At 40.3% G+C, this 19,500-nt stretch overlaps 1 protein-coding gene across 9 annotated transcripts in view; it reads left to right on the top strand.

Moving 5' to 3' along the window:
* Positions 1-19,500, top strand: part of LOC122572622 (multidrug resistance protein homolog 49) — a 71,661-nt gene that overhangs the window by 40,113 nt on the left and 12,048 nt on the right. For 5 of the 9 annotated variants that reach the window (XM_043737803.1, XM_043737793.1, XM_043737823.1 and 2 more), the window contains 8 exons: positions 5,029-5,162; positions 8,825-8,894; positions 9,355-9,439; positions 10,104-10,297; positions 10,596-10,844; positions 13,383-13,796; positions 14,928-15,351; positions 16,892-17,095. In XM_043737803.1, the coding sequence (XP_043593738.1) occupies positions 5,051-5,162; positions 8,825-8,894; positions 9,355-9,439; positions 10,104-10,297; positions 10,596-10,844; positions 13,383-13,796; positions 14,928-15,351; positions 16,892-17,095 (1,752 nt within the window). In that variant the 5' untranslated portion in view covers positions 5,029-5,050. Of the gene's footprint in view, positions 1-5,028; positions 5,163-8,824; positions 8,895-9,354; positions 9,440-10,103; positions 10,298-10,595; positions 10,845-13,094; positions 13,118-13,358; positions 13,797-14,927; positions 15,352-16,891; positions 17,096-19,500 lie in introns of those variants that run through there. The other 4 variants (XM_043737844.1, XM_043737853.1, XM_043737862.1 and 1 more) reach the window with 2 other exon arrangements.

Below are 19,500 nucleotides of genomic sequence, written 5' to 3'. Positions count from 1 at the left end.
TGGTCCGCGAATTCGAAAGAAAGATTACGATTCCCTTGGGAAATTAACATAGAACCATGGAACTTGCACGTCTCTAGCAAGATTAGTATCAATGAAGCTGTAAATTGTTTCAATCGCTACGAACTTTACGAGCTAGCTGCTATTTCTAAACACGTTCAGATCGATTCGCGGTATTAATTCACGGTATTATCCTAGAAATTCCCATGGTTTTCACTATTTCACTTTCACGTTGCACGAATGCTTCAGGTATTGTTGTTGGGTACATTATACGTCATTATTTACGCTTAATTGCCAACTGATCTTCGTTTTGTCTACGCACAGGACAATTTTCTTGCATAAAAATGATTTGGGAAGAATTACAGAAAAATATCGACGACCCTTCAGAATATAGAATATCCTCTATTTTCTCTTCTTCAAGGCTTTGGATCATTATCTGCACGAAACTGATCTTCTGGCAATAAATTGCCAGAAACGTGTATCACAGTGGAAACATTGTGGAAATTATTCTTTTAAAATGGAAGACTTTGGTCTGTGGACACTTTCAAGGTGAAATAATATTTGTTCAAAGGACAAAATCTCTCGATTTCGTTAATAATACTCGACGAGTAAGTTTGCGAACGGGATGACAAAACGGTGCAAATGCGAGTCCATATCTCGTTGGCAAGGTCTTCCGCTCGACTTCCGGTTCCACGGGCTCATCGATGATTTACGAGCCGCGAAAAAGAGCGTCCAGAGCACCGGGGATAAGACGTGTCCCGGGCACGAGAGGGTCGGCCTTGCAACTTCAGAGACAATTTATCGTTGCATCGATCCCGCAACGAACGGGAAATTTTATAAACTGCCTTTCGAGAGGGCAACGAAGGAAAAATTGGATCGCGTGTACCCGGCCGTGGAGGAGGGCGAGGGGTTATTGGAACGGAGACAAATGAAATCGGAAAGCTCTCGTTCGCATGAAATAGGATAATTCGAAATTGACCGGTCCCCCGATGTCGCCGATCCCTCGCGGCTCTTTATTACTCCTCGTTTCTCAATTCCAGCTTTGAAAGCAACCGTCTCGTTAATAAAAGCTCAACTTCCAGAGAACTTTCTGTTCTCGTAGCTTCTTGCCCATTAGATTCTCGCTGAATTTCACGAGGATATTCAGTCGAATTCGAGAATGTCGTACGTATATGAAAAAGATATTAATAATATTTATTTACTTTCTGTTGGTGCAACAGCGTTTGGTGAAGGTTGTAAATGTAGTATCGTGGACGAATGGCCTAAGAAATATCTGGTGAATCATCGTCACTTTGGCAATATTGTTTAAGTGCCTTTAGGCCAAAAAGGGCCTGGCAGTCTTATTAGGTGAACCACAAAACAACATTGCGGGGAGGCCTAAGTGCTGTTAGGTCAAAAAGGCCTGGCAGTTTTACCGAGGAGTCGTGAGTTGAGTAGTCATAAGTACAGTAGTCTTGAGTTGTGAGGATTCGAAAGTTGATTTGTAAACTATCAATTGTGAGTTGTGAATTAACTACTTAGTTATAGCACATCCCTGTATCTAGTTCACGTTAAGTAACCATCGTTTCTTGTCTAATCCATCGTAAATAAATCTAGCGATCAATAAACTTATTATATAAGATAAATAAAAAATTCTTATATAAATGATATAGGTATAGGTAAATAAAGAAAGATAAGTGCGAAATTAGTGTCAACCTACGTGCTGTAAATCTCGCTTAGCTCTTAAATAGAATTTGGCGATCTGCGAAGAAGTTTCCGAGAAGAAATTGTCCCGTTTTCGGATTCAGTCGATACAATTGTTTGCGTTAGTATTAGTTACGCGCAGAGATGTGTGGAATAACAAAGATTTTCTAAAGGTGGAACACCATGTTCGATAAATCCGAGAATATCAGGACAGACGATGCAGTTATTTCGAACTTTGAGCGCAAACATCAGCGAGAAAAGTTTACGTTATTTTAGAGCGACTAGTTCCAGAGAAATTAAAAATGGACCGTAATTATTATGGCAAGTTCTTCCAACAGACTTTTGTGTTCCCTTGTGATTCTTACGATTGGGAAAAAGTACAGGGTTTAGAAGTGGAAGTACGTACAATACAAAGTTTGTTACAACAGGATGACCGCTTTAAGAAATGGTCAGTACACGGCCAGAAGAAAGATAAACATATATATTGATACGTTGCGTCGTTATGCTTCAAGTTACCAAAGCAAAGATACGGTAAAGTTGCCCTCTATTCGTCGACGAAAGACGAGACGACATAACAAAAGAACGCTTGATCAAAGAGCAAAAGTAATGAGAGATACGAACGATGGGAATAAAAAGGACGGTGGCTTCTTTTTTTCCATTTATTGGCTTTCTCTCGTTTACTCAACGAAGTCTCGTTTAGAGTGCTTTTGATCCTTATTACTGGGTACCGAGACTCTCGCCCATCGTTGATGTACGGAAAAAGAGAAAGAGCAGGAGAAAACGCTATCTTAAAAAGATTTTAATCATATTACATCGACTATTCTATGGAGTTAGGAATAAATTAATGTACCGTGTCTGATCGAATTATCTCGATGTAATTCGTCTTCCAAGTACGAACAATGGCGACATCGAGATCCTTCTTCCGACGATTAAAGACGTGTCTGTACAATTAAAAGGGTGGACCGGTTTTTCGTCGAAAAAAGTTACCGAAGAGCAACTCTGTTTCGCGATTAAAGACCACCTACTAACTCAGTCCGCAACACGACCTAATGACTTAGCCGTTTTTATCGCGCCGTTTATTCGACAATTAGAACAGCAATTGGATGCAAGAAAGACTGAGCGTTGTAGAACGCAAGTGGCAAATTGCAGTTGCTTAACGTTAACGCTTTGTCGCTTCTCGCGCACGGTTTCATTTGCACCGGTTCGCCAAAGTTTCGTTGTCATGCATTTTTACGCGATGACCCATCAGAATTGCCGAGCATATTCGTTCCATAAAAACGTAGTTAAAACTTTCAAAATTTCGGACATGGAAGGTTTAATATTTTTCTTCTTCCATCTTCATCTTTCTTTGACTCTCGTTCTCCCATTCGAGAACTATTTCCTGTTACAAATGGGACAAACATTTGACGAGTTCTTCTCAATTTCAGAAATTGAAACATGTACATTTAAGAATTTTAATAGGAAGAAAGAGAAATAGCACGCGAAAGCTTCGGTTGAAACTTGAGCTGATACGTACGGCAGAACTGTCTGGTCCTCTGTGCAGTCGACTCTACGGTATAGCGACGTAGTAATATACCACGAGCAAGAAATGATAGCCACCTCGAGCGCTGAATTATCGTTTTAGTTCGCGCCATAGCCTGTTGAGCAGCCGGAGATTTAGAAAGATCTCGCCCATTGCAAGAACAGGGAACAGAACTTTCCTTCTACCATCTATTAACTGTCACCGTTTATTCTTTGAGGAATGCATTCAGTTAAACGCAATTAAATAGTAAATAATTTACTCACGCACACAAACTATTAGATTATAACATAGATTCGTCCTACTTTCATTATTCCATTTTATTATCTTTCGCTCAATTAATAATATTCCTTTAATAAATGTAATTTGATAATTCACACGTACTATCGAAGAATTTGGAGTCGTTACATGTACCGTGCAAACAGGGATTCGAAAAAAAAAACGAGTGAGTTTAGAATTCTACTATCTTGGAAAGTCCTCTACTCAAAAATTGATCGAGCTAAACGAAATTACTACCTACGTTAATTTCGAATAAGTAATACGATCGTGAAAGATAATTAAAAAAAAAAAGCAACGATCCAAAGTATTGGGTAACCAGCCTATCCGATCAGCGAATGATCGCTGAATCATCGGACGAATGTTTTCGTCATTGTGAACGCGTAATCGAAATGTGACTACTAGGCCCACCCTTCAAACTTAATCATAGGTCCTATCGGTCAATCGATTAATTAACACGGATTAGCGGAGTTTCTAGTCATCGCTTAGATTGGATATCCTGTATAGTAAACGTATGATACAGTGTATAATGACCGAGGTAAATAGAGTTTGTTGTCCCTGGATTATCGTTGCTAATTGCAGTTTGCGCAAAGCTCTGGGTCTCTGCTCCCGCGTCCGACGAAACAGACGGTTATAACGGATCGAACGGCGACAATGGATCGGCCGACGCAAATATTGACCGCAACAAATATAGGCCGGGCCGACAATCAAAACGTCAGCTCGGCTTAATTTATCGCGATCCTGCAAGGCTGCCCCGCCGCGGCCTGCGTTTTTCCAACCTGATGCCATGTCGATTGTACCGCGTTTATTGAAAGCTCAAGGGCTCGACGTGTGGCCCGTTGGTTGCGCGTGACGTTTCCAAACTCCAAACGCCACTTCCCAACCACCAACATAGCGGAACAACGCCGATGCGTACCGTGGTGTAAGAGGCGTGAGAAACTGACGCGAATTTTGTCAACACTATGCCTCGAGAGCGGTTGTTGACAGGGTTCGATTAGTTGTACCGAACGTTTGGCTCCGTTTGAGCCTCCATTTTATTTGGATTTTTGAGGAAATTGGCGATTTTGATAATTAACGATTATTATTATTATTATTATTATTATTATTATTATTATTATACAAGTTATTATTTCTGATCCATTCATCATCACCATTTTGATCATAATCATGTAGGCAAAAAGAAGCTAATCGCGCATATTTGTATGGAAATGGAAAAATTTTCGAAAAGTAGAATCGGTCTGGCTTTATATATCAGGTTGTCCGAAAAGTTTCTTTCCTTTTATGAGGAAATAATAGACGCACAACGTTTTATATTATTTTGTCGAATTACGTACGATCCATTTTATTCTGTCGAGATAAAAATCGCGACATTTCACAGACTTGGTTTCGCGTTTGTGTGAGGGTGCGCTGTCGTAAAAAAACACGTTTGCGAAAGAAATACACTTTTCGGACAAACTAATATCAATTAAAATGTCGAGCGGAACGAAATATCTATGATTGTAAAGTTATTTGTAGAAGGTTTTAAAATCGTAATATCTCTTTTTTAATTGCAGAGTTGTTAATTAAGAATGCGCGATGACACGGCGAATTTGTCAGTGGACAGCAAATCCGCGCGAGAAGGCGCAGGGTATGGAAATGGAACCCCAAAAAACAAACTCTCACCGCCAGGAAAAAATATTCTTGAAGTGTAAGTACCATAACAATTCCACGTACATACGTAGTTTCCTCTTCGACTATATTAAGTACATAAGATTCCGTCTGCTTCTTAAATTTTCCCCTTCGCGACAAGCAGTCCAAAAATAAAGTAACCGCTCCCAAGACGAAACTTCGCGGCGCGAAAAATTAATTTACACAAGCTGGTCGCTTTATCGACAACGTGGTGACTGAACATTTCGAAGAACTTCGTTTCTGTACAATAGCTCAGAGAAACAAGGAAGGGGATAAATGGCGAGCTTATCCGTTACTGATCGATGGTTATAATGTTCATGATCGATGAGATGAAAAATTGCGATGTTTTTTTCCCTTCTTTAAGATCGACCGCTCGTTGTCTGCGTTCCGTTGTCCAGACACTCGATCATTCCTGATCGATCGCTAACCAATAATCATTCGAGATTTCGCGAATCGACAATGTTGCTTCGCCGTGATAATTAGAATGCGGATTTTTATGCATTTATATGAAATTTAAAGGTGTAGAAAATGCGTATACGCTATATCTGCTTGTTATAACTTTTAATAAATAAAACGAACGAATTATTAGAAGGAACAATTGGAAAAGTAGAAATTTGCATAAAAATCCATCCGATCTGTAGCAACGGTATTTTGTAAAAATCAAAGTTTCGATGCCTGATATTGGTTTATTAAATCTTCTTTTTATGGTTAGAATAGAAACGAGAATAGTTTGAGGAAAATTTAAACAGCGTTTACGCTGGATCCGTCGTGCTTCTTTCGCGAGTTTTCGCAAAATTTGCATTTATTCGTGGCCGGAGGATATTGGCGAGAAAGTTGAGAGATTGATCGATTCGAGTGGCGACAGATGACGGAAACTACTGACACGAAGGAGGCGCGTACAAATTTTTCTTGGATAGATAGTTTCGCGAATTTTCGTGCCCGCAATAATTCAAGAAAACTCGTCGTGTAGGAAATAATCGTTCATATTGAGAGATGGATCGAAACGAAACGTGATTAATGCTCCTTAGAAACGTGCGCGCCGATAAATCACCGCAAGTGAAAACTGGAAAAAATATATTATATACAATTCATCATACATATAAAGACCAATACCGATTTTTCTCGAGCATTAAATTCTCACCATAAGTGACTATCGTGTGTGTTGCATAAGATTTTATTTCTATTCATTTGGTTAGTGCGATACAGCCGTTCATAGGAATAGTATTTTAATTATTTCGATTAGCATAGATTTTGTCGTTTGTCAGGAAATTTGCCACGTTCCTGTAAGACGTAACGATCTTGCATAATAATAATAATCCGATAATAATCGTTAAGTTCATTCTGTTTGGAACTTGGTTTACAGCATGCAAATTAATTGTCAGCCTGTGAAATACAATTACACCATCTCATCGAATTAACGTAGGGATCGAAGGGAAAAGTTTGCTCGTTCAACTCCCGAAATCGGACTTGTCGAGCGCGATTCGTTCACCGGGGGGTAAATTCATCTATGCATCGTACTGTTACGATGGCAGTCTCGTGTTCCTTGTATAAAATACCCATCGTAGATTCGTCGCAGGAGTTTCGAACAGCAATTACTCCGCTAATGGAGCCCCTACAGGAAGATCCAGACTTCGTCGAAGCCCGACACTTGCCGGGGTCGTCGCGACGGAAACCGGAAACTTCGCTTTTCCTTTCACACGCCGACGACGATCCTTCACGTCCTGGCTGTCTACGTTGATCCGCCAACCGACGATTTACATAGTGTTCCCAGCAGATTTATGATCTCGTATAATACAGCGTGCCATTTAACTCGTTTATTACGATGCTAAATAACGGGAATCGATTCCCGAACAACGATGTTACTAAATCTTCGTACAATCGCGAGAAGCTTGGATACCTTCGCTCTTTGATAGCAATGGAATTCAACTGGAATTCAACATTAATTCAAGTCAATGATAATATAAAAGTTTCTCTTTGCTATGTTTCATTTTCTGCGTTTATAAATTATTGGCTCTGTGAAAGCCAGAGCGAGTAGTTCAAGATATCGCAAGTATCAGAAGATCTCCTGGTTTCATGTGAAACGCAATAGTTAATTCAAATTGTCAAGGAAATTAGACGACGATAATTTCGCATTCATGCGAGATAACGACGCAGAAATTTGTAAAAACCATTTGTTAGAGTTAGAAGAGGAACATGATGATGAACGATCAAGAAGAAGAGTTATTATCGTAGGGTAACATTTGCGAGAGGATAAAGATTCTTGGACAATTTAGCGGGGCCATTTCCTCTGAAGTCGTTGGATCGTTTGTCAGGGTGTTTCAGGCGAAAGAGAGAAACTGTTGGTTTCTTCGTCGCGGAACTTCCATTTGTATTTTAGACGTTAGTGCGCTGTTTTATAAAACACATTGAGTCGTTTCCCAGAGGAAATGATCCTGCTGGTCGATGAACGCGAAGCGTTTTAGCATTTTTGCCACTCGATTTCTTTCATTCATTTTGAACGAGCAGGAACGCGTGCCGATCGTTATCGGTGTTTGTCGAGGAGCAACGCGCTTTGAATTAACTGAACGATCGCTTACGTCACTGGTTTCACGACTGGAGCTCGCCACACGTCTTAACTACACGTTTCTGCAACAATTCTCAGCTAACTAGGTTTACGAGCGTCGAGTCGATCTTAAGTAGGAACAGGGTCTCGAAATCTGGAACTTCTCGGGAAAAAAGAATCAGGAAATTTGAAACTCTCCAAGTCCGGATAAATAATAATTTGTACAAACAACCTACGAAATTATTGCGATGATACGAGTTTATTTGCAATTAACACTAGAACTACCGATAGTTGACACGAAGCTATTTCTACCACAACCAGTGAAAATGACTTGTCTTTAAAAAATAATAGAATATTTTTATATTTTTCGATTTATTGCTTTCTTACAGAAGGAATTCCATGTTACGTAGCATATTTTTGGTATTATTAATCCAGCTGGGACCATGATCCCTAAACGAGGGTCGACATATTTATAAAATTGTAGAATCAGTCGTTTCGACTGGCGTGGTATTTCTAGTGTTAGCGTCTAGCGATCGATCCGGAATTTTCCTGATAGCTGATATCGTCATATTGAATGGTAGGCAGTAAAAATTTGAAAAACGCGTGGGAAGTTGTACGAAACGAGGAAATTGATTAATTGAGGTTCGATAAACAGATTGCAGGACCCTTACACTTCCACAAGTACCAGTCATTTTCACTGGTATTGGTGTATGAGTAGCCTTGATACAAAATTACTTTCAGTTTGAGTACATAAGAAATTATTCTTTAAGTTATCGTTGCGAAAGTCGTTACATCATTGCGGAAAAAAATATAAAGAAGTGAAAATTTTAAAATTAAATTGTAAAACCAGTCAATTTGACTGGTGTGGTAGTTCTAGTGTTAACCGATAGTAAACCCGATTGAGAAATATCTAACGAACATAATTAAGAAAATCTGAAATGATTTTTCATCGATAATAATGCGTTTATCAGTGAAAACATTCGCAGAGATGCAATCGTCGACGCGATATCGGATTCGAAGTCCGGTTTCGCGATCGGATAAACAGGAGACGAACGTATATTTAAGTCTTCCCTGCTGATGCATATGAAAATATTGCTGTAGGATCTTCAGTGTACGGAACCTTGTATATTTCATTTCAGACACGCTCCAAGATGCGAAGAAGGATAAAGAGGAAACTCAGTATATGCTACAAGAGAATGGCGATCCAATGTACGAATAAGATTTTTACAGATGAATGAGATTTTGTTAAATAATTAGAGAGAGAAATATAGGAGGAGTAAATATGGGAGTCAAAATGATTGTAGGAACTAACGGAATTAATTAGGAGATATCCTGGTCGCCCTAGAGACTGGAACAATCGTATAAATTTATTCACGATGATTTCTTAATTGTAGCAAGTATATCCTGTAAGAGTATTCCCGGACTGGAAATTAAACAATTGGAACTTTCTATGGGATTTCTATGGCAAAAGAAAGAAACGTAACCGGTTCTTAAGCTTCTTTTCTCTCGAGGAAATCGTTTTTTCTTGCATCCGGAAGTACTCTTCCATAACCGATCATTTTCTCATGCTGCTACAAAGAGTAGAAGAACGGATAACGGGCAGCACACCGACGAGCAATTGTATCTAAAAGTGTTCTTATTAAAAGTCAATATTATTTTGTGTCCACAGTGAATTCGTGCCACCTCAAACGAAGGAGGAGGAGAAGCCGGTTGCGCCGGAACAATCCTTGCCACCAGTGCCTTATTTCAAACTCGTAAGTACGATCGGTCAGAAGAAAAAAAGAAATAACGAAATAAAATACAAAGAAAGCAGAAAACGCCACCGACATTTGTCAAACATTCCACATACATCCTGTTACAGTTGAAATATCACCGTGTTAGTTTGGAATCAAACGACGAAATCGATCTTCTAGCGGCCGAACGGTTTGGCTATCGAGTCCCTTTGTCTTTGACAAACTTAACGAGCGCGATTCTGTCGATCGATCGGGTTTGTTTTTGTTTAGAACTAGTCAGATCTCTGTCCATTAATCACCGTTAGGCCAGCATTAATTTTCCCCGGGGTTAAATCTGCCGGAAAGGCAGAAGTTGCCGGCACTAAATCACTCGAGAATATGTTTCTGAAATTTTCGACTAGTTCGGCGACAAATTGCTCCGTCGACGCCACCGGAATCTCGCGAATTCCCGGCGAACCCATCATTCGGAAAATTAACATAACGTCGATGCTCGCGCGCAATTAATTAAAATACGTCCGTTGCCATGGCTGTTGCCCACCGGTGCTTCCCCTGTGCTACCCCTTTTTCTCTCACTTTCCCTCAGTTTTCTCCGCTTCGCCGAAACTTTGAATTCCAGTTTAATGGCGGCGTACGTGAAAGCTTTGACGAAACTCAGTGACGAGGATCGCTCTGTGTCTGTTCACAGTTTCGATTTGCAACATGCGGGGAGTTGATGCTGATTTTTGGTGGCCTGATCATGGGAACTTTGACAGGCCTGTGCATCCCCATTTCGACGATTCAGTATGGTGAATTCACCACATTGCTGGTGGATCGTAATACGGAGAATCAATCGAGTACACCGACGCTTATATTGAAGTGGTTCGGAGGAGGAAAGGTCTTGTAAGTCTTGGCGTACTCAGACACGCCTACACTACCTGAATTGCATATTTTTAGCACGAAACCGAGACGCGAGACTCGCCTCTGACGCGTTACGTTAACGAGAAAATAGATCGCTCGAGGGGAATATAGTCTAGTTTATTCTGTCTAGTTTACTTTGGTACATCGCTACGAAGTTCCGTAATTTTCCACGTCGATACCGTTCCACGGAACGAATCTACTCCGAATTGAGAATCTAGAAGAACGGTTTCCTTTCGATGAATAATATAACGTATTTATGAGATAAATATTATGATTGCAGGGGACCCAATGAAACATACGAAGCGAGGATGAGCGCGCTGTACGACGACTCGGTTGCGTTTGGTGTATCCTCCGCGGCGCTATCCACGTTCCAATTTTTCTTTGCCGTGTTCACGGTCGATTTATTAAATATCGCGGCTTCTAGACAAATCGCTCGAGTACGTAAGATGTTCCTTCGCGCTGTTCTTAGACAGGATATGACGTGGTACGATACCAACACGTCGACCAACTTCGCCAGTAGAATTACCGAGTAAGTATACTTCGCTGTTAATCGATAACTCGTTAAAAGGAGGCAACTAGATATTACACAAAAGATTTCAGATCGAACCTTGAAATATATTTAACAGCCAGGCTTTCGTTTTCATAAAAATTTACTTTAAAATAATAGTTTCGTTAAAATCCAAACTTAAATCACAACTAATTAATATTTAAACTGTGAATTCAAATCGATTCCATTTTATTCGAAAATTCTATTTTTTCCTTCCGTATGGAAACTGTCCGGACGATAAACACGTTTCACTCGTTGAAACGATATCCCGGAGACGTATAGCCTCGAGTAGCCATATTTTCTTACGTCGATCCGGCTTTGAAGCGAACATTGCGGTTTCGATTTCTTCCAGTTTCGCGGATATAAACGTAGCGCGGATCATGTATAACGGAGAAGCGAGAAGCAAAGTTTAGGGAACGAGATTCCTGCTCATCAACAGGTGGCCGCTCGTGAGAATCGAAATCCTTACCCGATACAAAGTCCATCTCTGTTTGCGGTTGCGCTTCAGACCGCGTAATTATCGAAAAGTCAAGGATGGATTCATAACGGGCCAATTAAAGCGTCGCCACTAGAGCATTTCCTTGTGCAATCTGTTTATTTCGGGACGAGAATGTTCGCTGCAATAGTATATCCGTGGCGCAAGTCGCACAATTGCAAAGACACGCGTGCAATTTCGATGAAAGAAATTCGACGTTGCACGGTGGCTAAATTTTTCTTCTTGCCGCCAGGTAGTGTTTCCGGTTTGTAGCAGACGATTGAAACACAGTGTGAATCACGCTACCTTACACTGTTGCAGAGACAATAAATCTCGTTGCATTGTAAATATAGCATCGTGATACGCGTATATATCGATGTAGTTACAAGACACATTGGCATTAAAAACGATTTGGCTCGTAGTCCGCATTTATAACGACTATTACGTAAACTTGACTTAACACCTGTCTTAGATGGCAATCATCGAATGGCACAGATCTCTGTATCTTCACTGCGATATCGAGTGAAACGATCCGCCAGGTTTTACCTGCAATAACTGACGAAAGTATTCGAACGTTTATTGGAGCATTTCGTGAATATATATCATTTGTATGGTACAAAACGTTCTGAAATTTCGTTAGTTAGCACGGTAATGAGAATCGATCAGTATATATTGATACAGTTTGATATCCGACAAAAAATGATTATGTTGTGTATATTTTCGTATAGGTTTGCAGTTTTATCAATATACTCACGACAAGTGATGTCACGTTACAATGCTGATGAAATTCCAAAATGTTTTATATAACGCGTACAATGTATACGTAAAAATTGTTTATCATATACGCGTTCAAATACCTTCGTAATCCATTGTATCATCGTAAATCATTTCGTATACGTTCGTCGCAGTTGCGTCAACTTGTTCTCGTTCGTTTCTTCCTATCATCGTTAGGAATAAAAATCGTATTTTGTAAAAATGTTTCTCGTGTCGCAACTTCCCGCTCGCAACATTGCCGTTATCAGTTTGAAAACGTTATTTCACATTGGCTGACTGTAAGACGGAATTATAATAAAGTTCGTATAATTTGAGACAATATTGATTTTAGTTGAACGTGATTACACGACATTCGCGAGTATGTGTTATTGTACCGTAAATGCTGTGTAATCACCCGGAAACGTCTTAACGTGGCGCCGCAACATTTTCACGAACATTCTAGAACGCGAAGCAGGATGAACAACGTTAAATATAAATGCCACGAACACAGTGACACTTCTCCTTGACATTTATACATACGGTTTGAGGAATCATTTCTTTATATCGTGCTAAAACGTATACACCGTTAGATTTTATTTTTAGTTTGCTTTCCGATCGCTATTTGACAGCTTGTTTTCTTTAATCGTATTAGAGGAGATAATGGAACTGCGGATAATATGGTCGCGCGATACAAACCAGAAGATAAATTGAATATTCGTTGAAACCTAAACTCCCCGAGCTTTTGCAAGGTGACCTTTGCATTGTCGAAGATAAGGCAAACTCTAATTAATTCATTCTGAATGGTTGCCCGCGGTTCCGCGTTATTTTCGTCAGGTACTTTGGATGGAACCGACACCAAACTATACGAACGTATCTAATTACGGTGGTGGTCACCTTGTACAACTAAGAGAAGCCTGGCAAACGTGCCGACGAGGAAAGAATTTTCCACAAATTTATTCACGACTCGAATACTTAATCGAGTGAAAATGCATCCCAGAGAAATTTAAATTGAAGAACATATGTCAAAGTTCAGTTTCATTTTTATTGTGTACCGTTTCGTTAATTAAATTTTGCAACATTTGCGCGGACAATGAAAATGTTCGCGGTTGATGGGTAACCCGACACCCGAACGCCAAATTGTCCACACAAAATTTAATAAACGTGTGCTTTGAGCGAAACTTACTTCTCGATATAATTGATAATTCACTTCTTGGTAGAAGATATTACCAGATATTAATATTAAGCGGTTTATGGATTAACGAATGTAGTCAAAATTTGTCACGACGTTGCAGAGACTTGGACAAGATGAAGGAAGGCATAGGAGAAAAACTGGGCGTGTTCACCTACCTCATGGTCTCCTTCATCTCCTCCATCATCATATCGTTCGTATACGGCTGGAAATTAACGCTGGTGGTACTAAGTTGCGCACCAATCATCGTCATAGCTACTGCCGTAGTGGCGAAAGTTCAGAGCTCCTTAACAGCTCAGGAGTTGAACGCTTATGGCCAAGCCGGTAGAGTGGCCGAGGAAGTATTAGGAGCCATCAGGACCGTGATCGCCTTCAATGGAGAGGAAAAGGAAGTGGAGAGATACGCCGAGAAACTAGTACCAGCCGAGAGAACCGGAATAAGACGTGGAATGTGGTCCGGCGTTGGTGGTGGTGTGATGTGGTTCATCATATACATCAGCTACGCAATCGCGTTTTGGTATGTCTATATTAAGATTGTGTGAAAATATTTGTACGCTTTTTGGGATATGCGTTTGCGTACTATAGCATAGATGAAAGAAATACGAGTATTTTCAGAATAAACGTTTCTGACGCGGGTAAACAGGCACGAGAAGGGTAGAAACGGGTCAGCCATGTAATTTCCGCATTGTGTCAGAGGTGTTTCAAGTAAAAGTTGTTTGCTTTAAAAGGGAAGCATCAGACAGGAGTGTTCCTTTGTTTGCCATGGAAAGTGGCTGTCTTGGCTTCTCTAATTCGATATAAAACGATCTTCCCTTGGAATTCTTCCTTTTTCTGTTGTTTCCTCTTTTCGAAAATGGACGAGTTACATACGGTGTAGGGAAGAATTTTGTGCGTAATGGTGGCTAGGGGAAGGAATACAGGTTTCATTAGAATAAATCAAATTTTCCCTCGCACGATCGTAGGACCAGGCACACGAATTTCTATTACCGTTATATCTTAAATCGAATCATATAGGATCGCGCGATGTAAAAGGCAAGTGTTTCGAGGAAACATCTGAAGAACGAAATGCGCGTGATATACTCGTCAAAAAGTTAGGTCGTCGAAAGACACACTCGCAGAGTAACCGTAGCTCAAGTGTGAAAGATGCGAATATCAAAGTAATCGGATAGGAATAGATTAAGAATTTTAAGCCGTTTACATACGACTAGACATGTGGTATACGATCAGATGGTACACTGATCCCGTCTGAGTCGATGCAAACCGTAACTAGATAATAACGCTGATACAAGTTTACGTATATTGCAACTAGCACTATGAAACCTCGTAGTCGTTGCATGTATCGTAACATGTTTCGGTGTATGTAAACAGCTTTAACCATTAACATAACACAAACACTGTAGCAACGCGACCTATTCTGTCATCGTGTCGAGATGCATTGCCAAAGTTAAACAATGGGAAGTTTGAGAGCATCGAAATTAGATACTTTTCGTTTCTGTGCCATCTCACTGGTCATCCTTCTATCTTTGTACACTATGCGATCTTTCATTGTCAAAAGGAAGAAGAGACCTCGAACGATTGCAATAAATCACGACAAGTTTTCGAGATGAAAATTGGAACACATGTTAAATTGACGATTATCGTTCGCCAGGTACGGAGTTCAACTGATCCTGGAGGACAGGCCAAAGGATGTGAAGGAATATACACCAGCAGTGTTGGTGATCGTGTTCTTCGGTGTGCTAGCTGGCGCTCAGAACATGGGTCTGACATCGCCGCATCTCGAAGCGTTCGCGGTGGCGCGTGGTTCAGCCGCGGCGATTTTCCAGGTGCTTGATCGCGTGCCAACGATCGATAGCTTGAGCAAGGATGGCCAGAAGCTTCCATCCGTCAACGGCGAGATCGAGTTCAAGAACGTACACTTCCAGTATCCCGCTAGAAAGGACGTGAAGGTGTTGCAAGGTTTGAATCTGAAGATCAATCGGGGTGAGACCGTGGCACTCGTCGGCGGGTCCGGCTGTGGCAAGTCTACTTGTCTCCAGCTCATCCAACGTCTCTACGATCCTCATAAGGGACAGGCAAGTAAAAAGAAAAATTTGTGTTTGCGCGAGAAGCAAAACAGAGGTAGAGAATCGTTGGATCAAACAACGGTTTAGATCGTGCGATAAGATCGTTCGCATTTCTTCTCTCTTCATTTTAGTTTGAGTTGAACCCTTTTTATTGTTTAAAAGACGCTTAAATTTAAGGAATATATAATTGACACGCGTAATTTGTATGTTTCAATTTTGTGTTAAAGATTTCCTTGAAACATTCCGTTTGTGTTGAAACGGGAACGATATTGAAGAAGCGTAACGTCAGTGAACATTGGAGAACTGCGAAACGTGCTTATTATACAACCGACGAAAAAAAAAAGAAAAGAAAGAATAAAAGAACTATATATTAAATTTGTATAATTGTGATCAAAAAATTATATCGCGGAGCTGCTGAGATAGGAACCGTTGCGCTGGCGCCTCCTGTTAATGATATCTCGTATCAGATTTCCCCTTGTTAATTTAGAAAACTGTAACGAGCTGGTACTTTCGCTGTCGCGTTAATTAAATAATAATAATAATAATTCGTATTTTTATTATTCGTATTAATCCGTATAATTTAGTTTCCCAGAGTAATTTTATCTCCACAGTCGGTGGCCATGAATTCTCCATCCCACGAGAATCGTAGACTCGTCCTCTCAATTTGTTTGTTTACCGAGGGAAAGGGAGTAATTTATTAAAATGTAGAAACTGGAGATATTTTTATGCAGACGTTGCGCAACGAGCACGGTTAAGCGATGAGTTCGCTGATTAACCCGATGAAGTTTTTCTTTCGGTCAAAGTCGCAATGGTGAGCGTCGAGAGGTCGATGTACGCGCCATTACGGTTTTCCTGTACATCGTTCAGAGGAGCATTATCGTTCGTTCTTGCTTTAAATTATTATTCAGAACGATTCACAACTTTTCCTATGTTCAATAAGACGATCGAAATTTTCATCTCGCGTGAAGACTTCACGAGACGCTCGGAATAAAATACAGAAATATCGCCGTTTCGTAGCATCGAATTCCAACTCGATTAAATTCCACGGTATCCAGGCAAGCGTGACTCGCGAGGGTGAATTTGTTAAGTGCGTTCCGAGTTAACAATATCCCGACCGTGAATATATTCCATTATTACATCTGTATTCGCGAACGCGGCAATGGGAATTTTAGGGAACAAGTTTGAAGCGTTTCTCGCAGCGGCTGAGTTCTCCCGGTAGTAAAATTTTCTCGTGTTTCTGCATCCGTCGCAGTTTCTCCTGCCAAAAATATTACGCCGTATATTTGGCATAATGTTTTCGAGCTGGCTCTTGAACTCCTTTTCCCTTCCACTTACATTTTCCATGGCATTGTTGCGCCGTAGCCGATAAAAGGGGCTTTCGCCTAAAGTTCGACCATCCGAGGAAAACGGCCGACAACGACGTTGAACGATCGCTCTTATCTTTCTCTTCGCATCGCATCGTCGTGGTTCTGTTCCTTCTGGACCTCTATTGCTCAATGTCAAAGACAATTCTCACAACGATCACGCGTCGATCTCTCTGTTCGAACAGGTTTTACTGGACGGTGTGGACGTGGCGAAGTTGAACGTTCAATGGCTCCGTTCGCACATAGGCGTGGTCGGCCAGGAACCGGTGCTCTTTGACACAACGATACGGGAGAATATCCGGTACGGAAATGACAGCATTACCGAGGAGGAGATGATCAAAGCCGCGAAGGAAGCGAATGCTCACGACTTCATCAGTAAACTGCCCGAGGTGAGTGGCTTCGTATCTATTCTTCCATTCCGTTGCCGTTTTCTCCGGCCCAACGGAATTTCAGTTTCCCTTCTTGTGCTTCGTGACAGACGGAGCACCGATTGATTCGGTCACTTTTCAACAACCAGCTCGAACCTCTAGGCGTGCGGAGTTACGTTCACATAGTATAGACCTATGTCGAAAGATTTCCTTGCTCTTGGTATGTGGTGCTCTTTCCGTGCCGATGGATCTCCAGAATCCAGGCACAGAGAGTCGTCTAATTAAAATTATGTCCAGGAAACGTGAATTCGCTTGGAATTTTAATCTCGTCCTTGCGTATCCTCTCGTTCATTTCTTCTATCTCGTTGATCATCGCAGTCGTGATGATTCTAATCATGGAGATAAGGAGGGACACGTTTTCTTAATGGCCATTGCGGTTGAATTTTTCGTTTTTTTTTAATTTCAATATCTTATCAGTGCCTCTACAGTCTGATTTAGAATACCGAATATTTCTGAAAGTTTTATAAAGATTTATGCAAGTTACTAATCTGCGATAAGAAGACTGTCTGTTGTAATCTTTTTTATTCGCAAATTTATCGAGCAAATTTTGAACAACCCAAAACACACCGACGCAAATCCAAAAATGGTACAAACTGAACAACATTGATACAAGTGTACGTTGCGTTTCATCATCATTCTCACATATGCTATATTGATCTTATGAATATCAAATCGTAGCATTTGAAACTTTCGATTTATAAACCTCCTTCTAAACCTTCTCTCTCATAGATCGAAACTGCGAATTTTTCCTTTCACGTAGAATTTCGATTTTGTAATTTTATGACACAGGCTACCCTCCATCCTTTATATTAGGTTGTCCGAAAAGTTTTTTTCGTTTTATAAGCAAATAATAGACGCACAATGTTGTTTGTTTTATATTAGTTTATTGAACTATGCACGAATATAATAATGGAAATATAACGAGATGGATCAAACCTAATTCAATAAAATAATATAAAACAGAAATTGCTGTTCATTTATTATCATCTTATGAAACGAAAGAAACTTTTCGGACAACTTAATATTACAAGTTCGGACGCGAGAGACTGGCGTTCGGCTAACTGACTTTCTTTAATTCGTTTCCATGATCACACGATTTTTTTCGCCATGGTGAAAAGTGACCTTTTCATTACGATTTTTATTCTTATTAAGAATTAAATATTTCCTACCTTATAACTGAATATGTACCATATATGCGTAAGAACGAAATATTAGGTTGTCTGGAAAGTGCTTTTCTTTCGCAAACGTGTTTCTGCAAACAACAATGCACCTTCATACAAACGTGAACCCAAGTCTGTGAAATGTCACGGTGTTTATCTCAACAGAACAAAATGGATCGTAATTCGACAAAATAATGTAAAACGAAAAACGTTGTGTGTTATTCCTCATAAAACGAAAGAAACTTTTCGGACAACCTAATATACCAGTGATTCTTAGGAAATACTCAGTTCGGAAAATAGAGGCTCGCTTAGGAGTTCGTATATCTGAGCTCGGGTCTAAATTTCTTTGCATAAACGAGGTGCGGATAAACATAGTTCTACTGTAGATACTTCATATATTACAATCTAATAATTTGACAAATTATGAGCATCGAATTATGTCTATTATCAGTCATTCTATTGTATATCGAGATCATGTTGATCCTCAACAAATTCGGCTCGCTGTAACTCGCTAACAATAGTCTCAGGTGTGAGCGACAAGCCGCGAAACACGCGTGCAAACAGACGATAAAACACCCGTTAAACCGTGCCCGGGCAAATAACGGTATCCCAGATTACGGCTGCGTCAACGATTAGGCGTTTATTACCGAATTATCGGTAGGTGTATTCGATGCTCGCGATGGTTTCATCCGCGGTCCCATCGGTATATACCGTGGTGAATGTGTGTCGCGTGTGTTTGGCCTTTATCCGTTGTGTCTCGCGACGCGTTTAGAACCGTAACGATCCGCGGAAACAAGTGGACCAGACATTTTCCAGTTTATGGTGCACGCCAGGCAGTTTATTTTACGGATCGATGCGGCACGATCGTGCACGTGAAATTTTACCCGGGAAAACCGTACACCGTTTGCTACACGCACGTTGATGGACGAACAATATTGGGTTTTATATGAATGGAAGCTTTGGTTACGAGATCAGATATATTAGACAGTTACGCAAATTACGTCGCTTCCACACGGCACACACGGTATTAGTATTGTGTGTGTTTTTTTAAAAAATACATTATTTATTTATTCACAGGAAAATCTATTTTCGAATACCTTGCTCAGTGTATATATATTAAAATTTACCATGGTAAACTTTTATGTCCACGTGTTTTACCAAGCATTTTCAAATTTCACTTCTAACGAGACTATCACGATTATATCG

This window comes from Bombus pyrosoma, linkage group LG2 (genome assembly GCF_014825855.1).
Source record: "Bombus pyrosoma isolate SC7728 linkage group LG2, ASM1482585v1, whole genome shotgun sequence".
NCBI classification, from domain to species: Eukaryota; Metazoa; Arthropoda; class Insecta; order Hymenoptera; family Apidae; genus Bombus; species Bombus pyrosoma.
The sequence above is the reverse complement of the archived record's forward strand: the minus strand, read 5'-3'. Positions and strand labels throughout refer to the sequence as shown.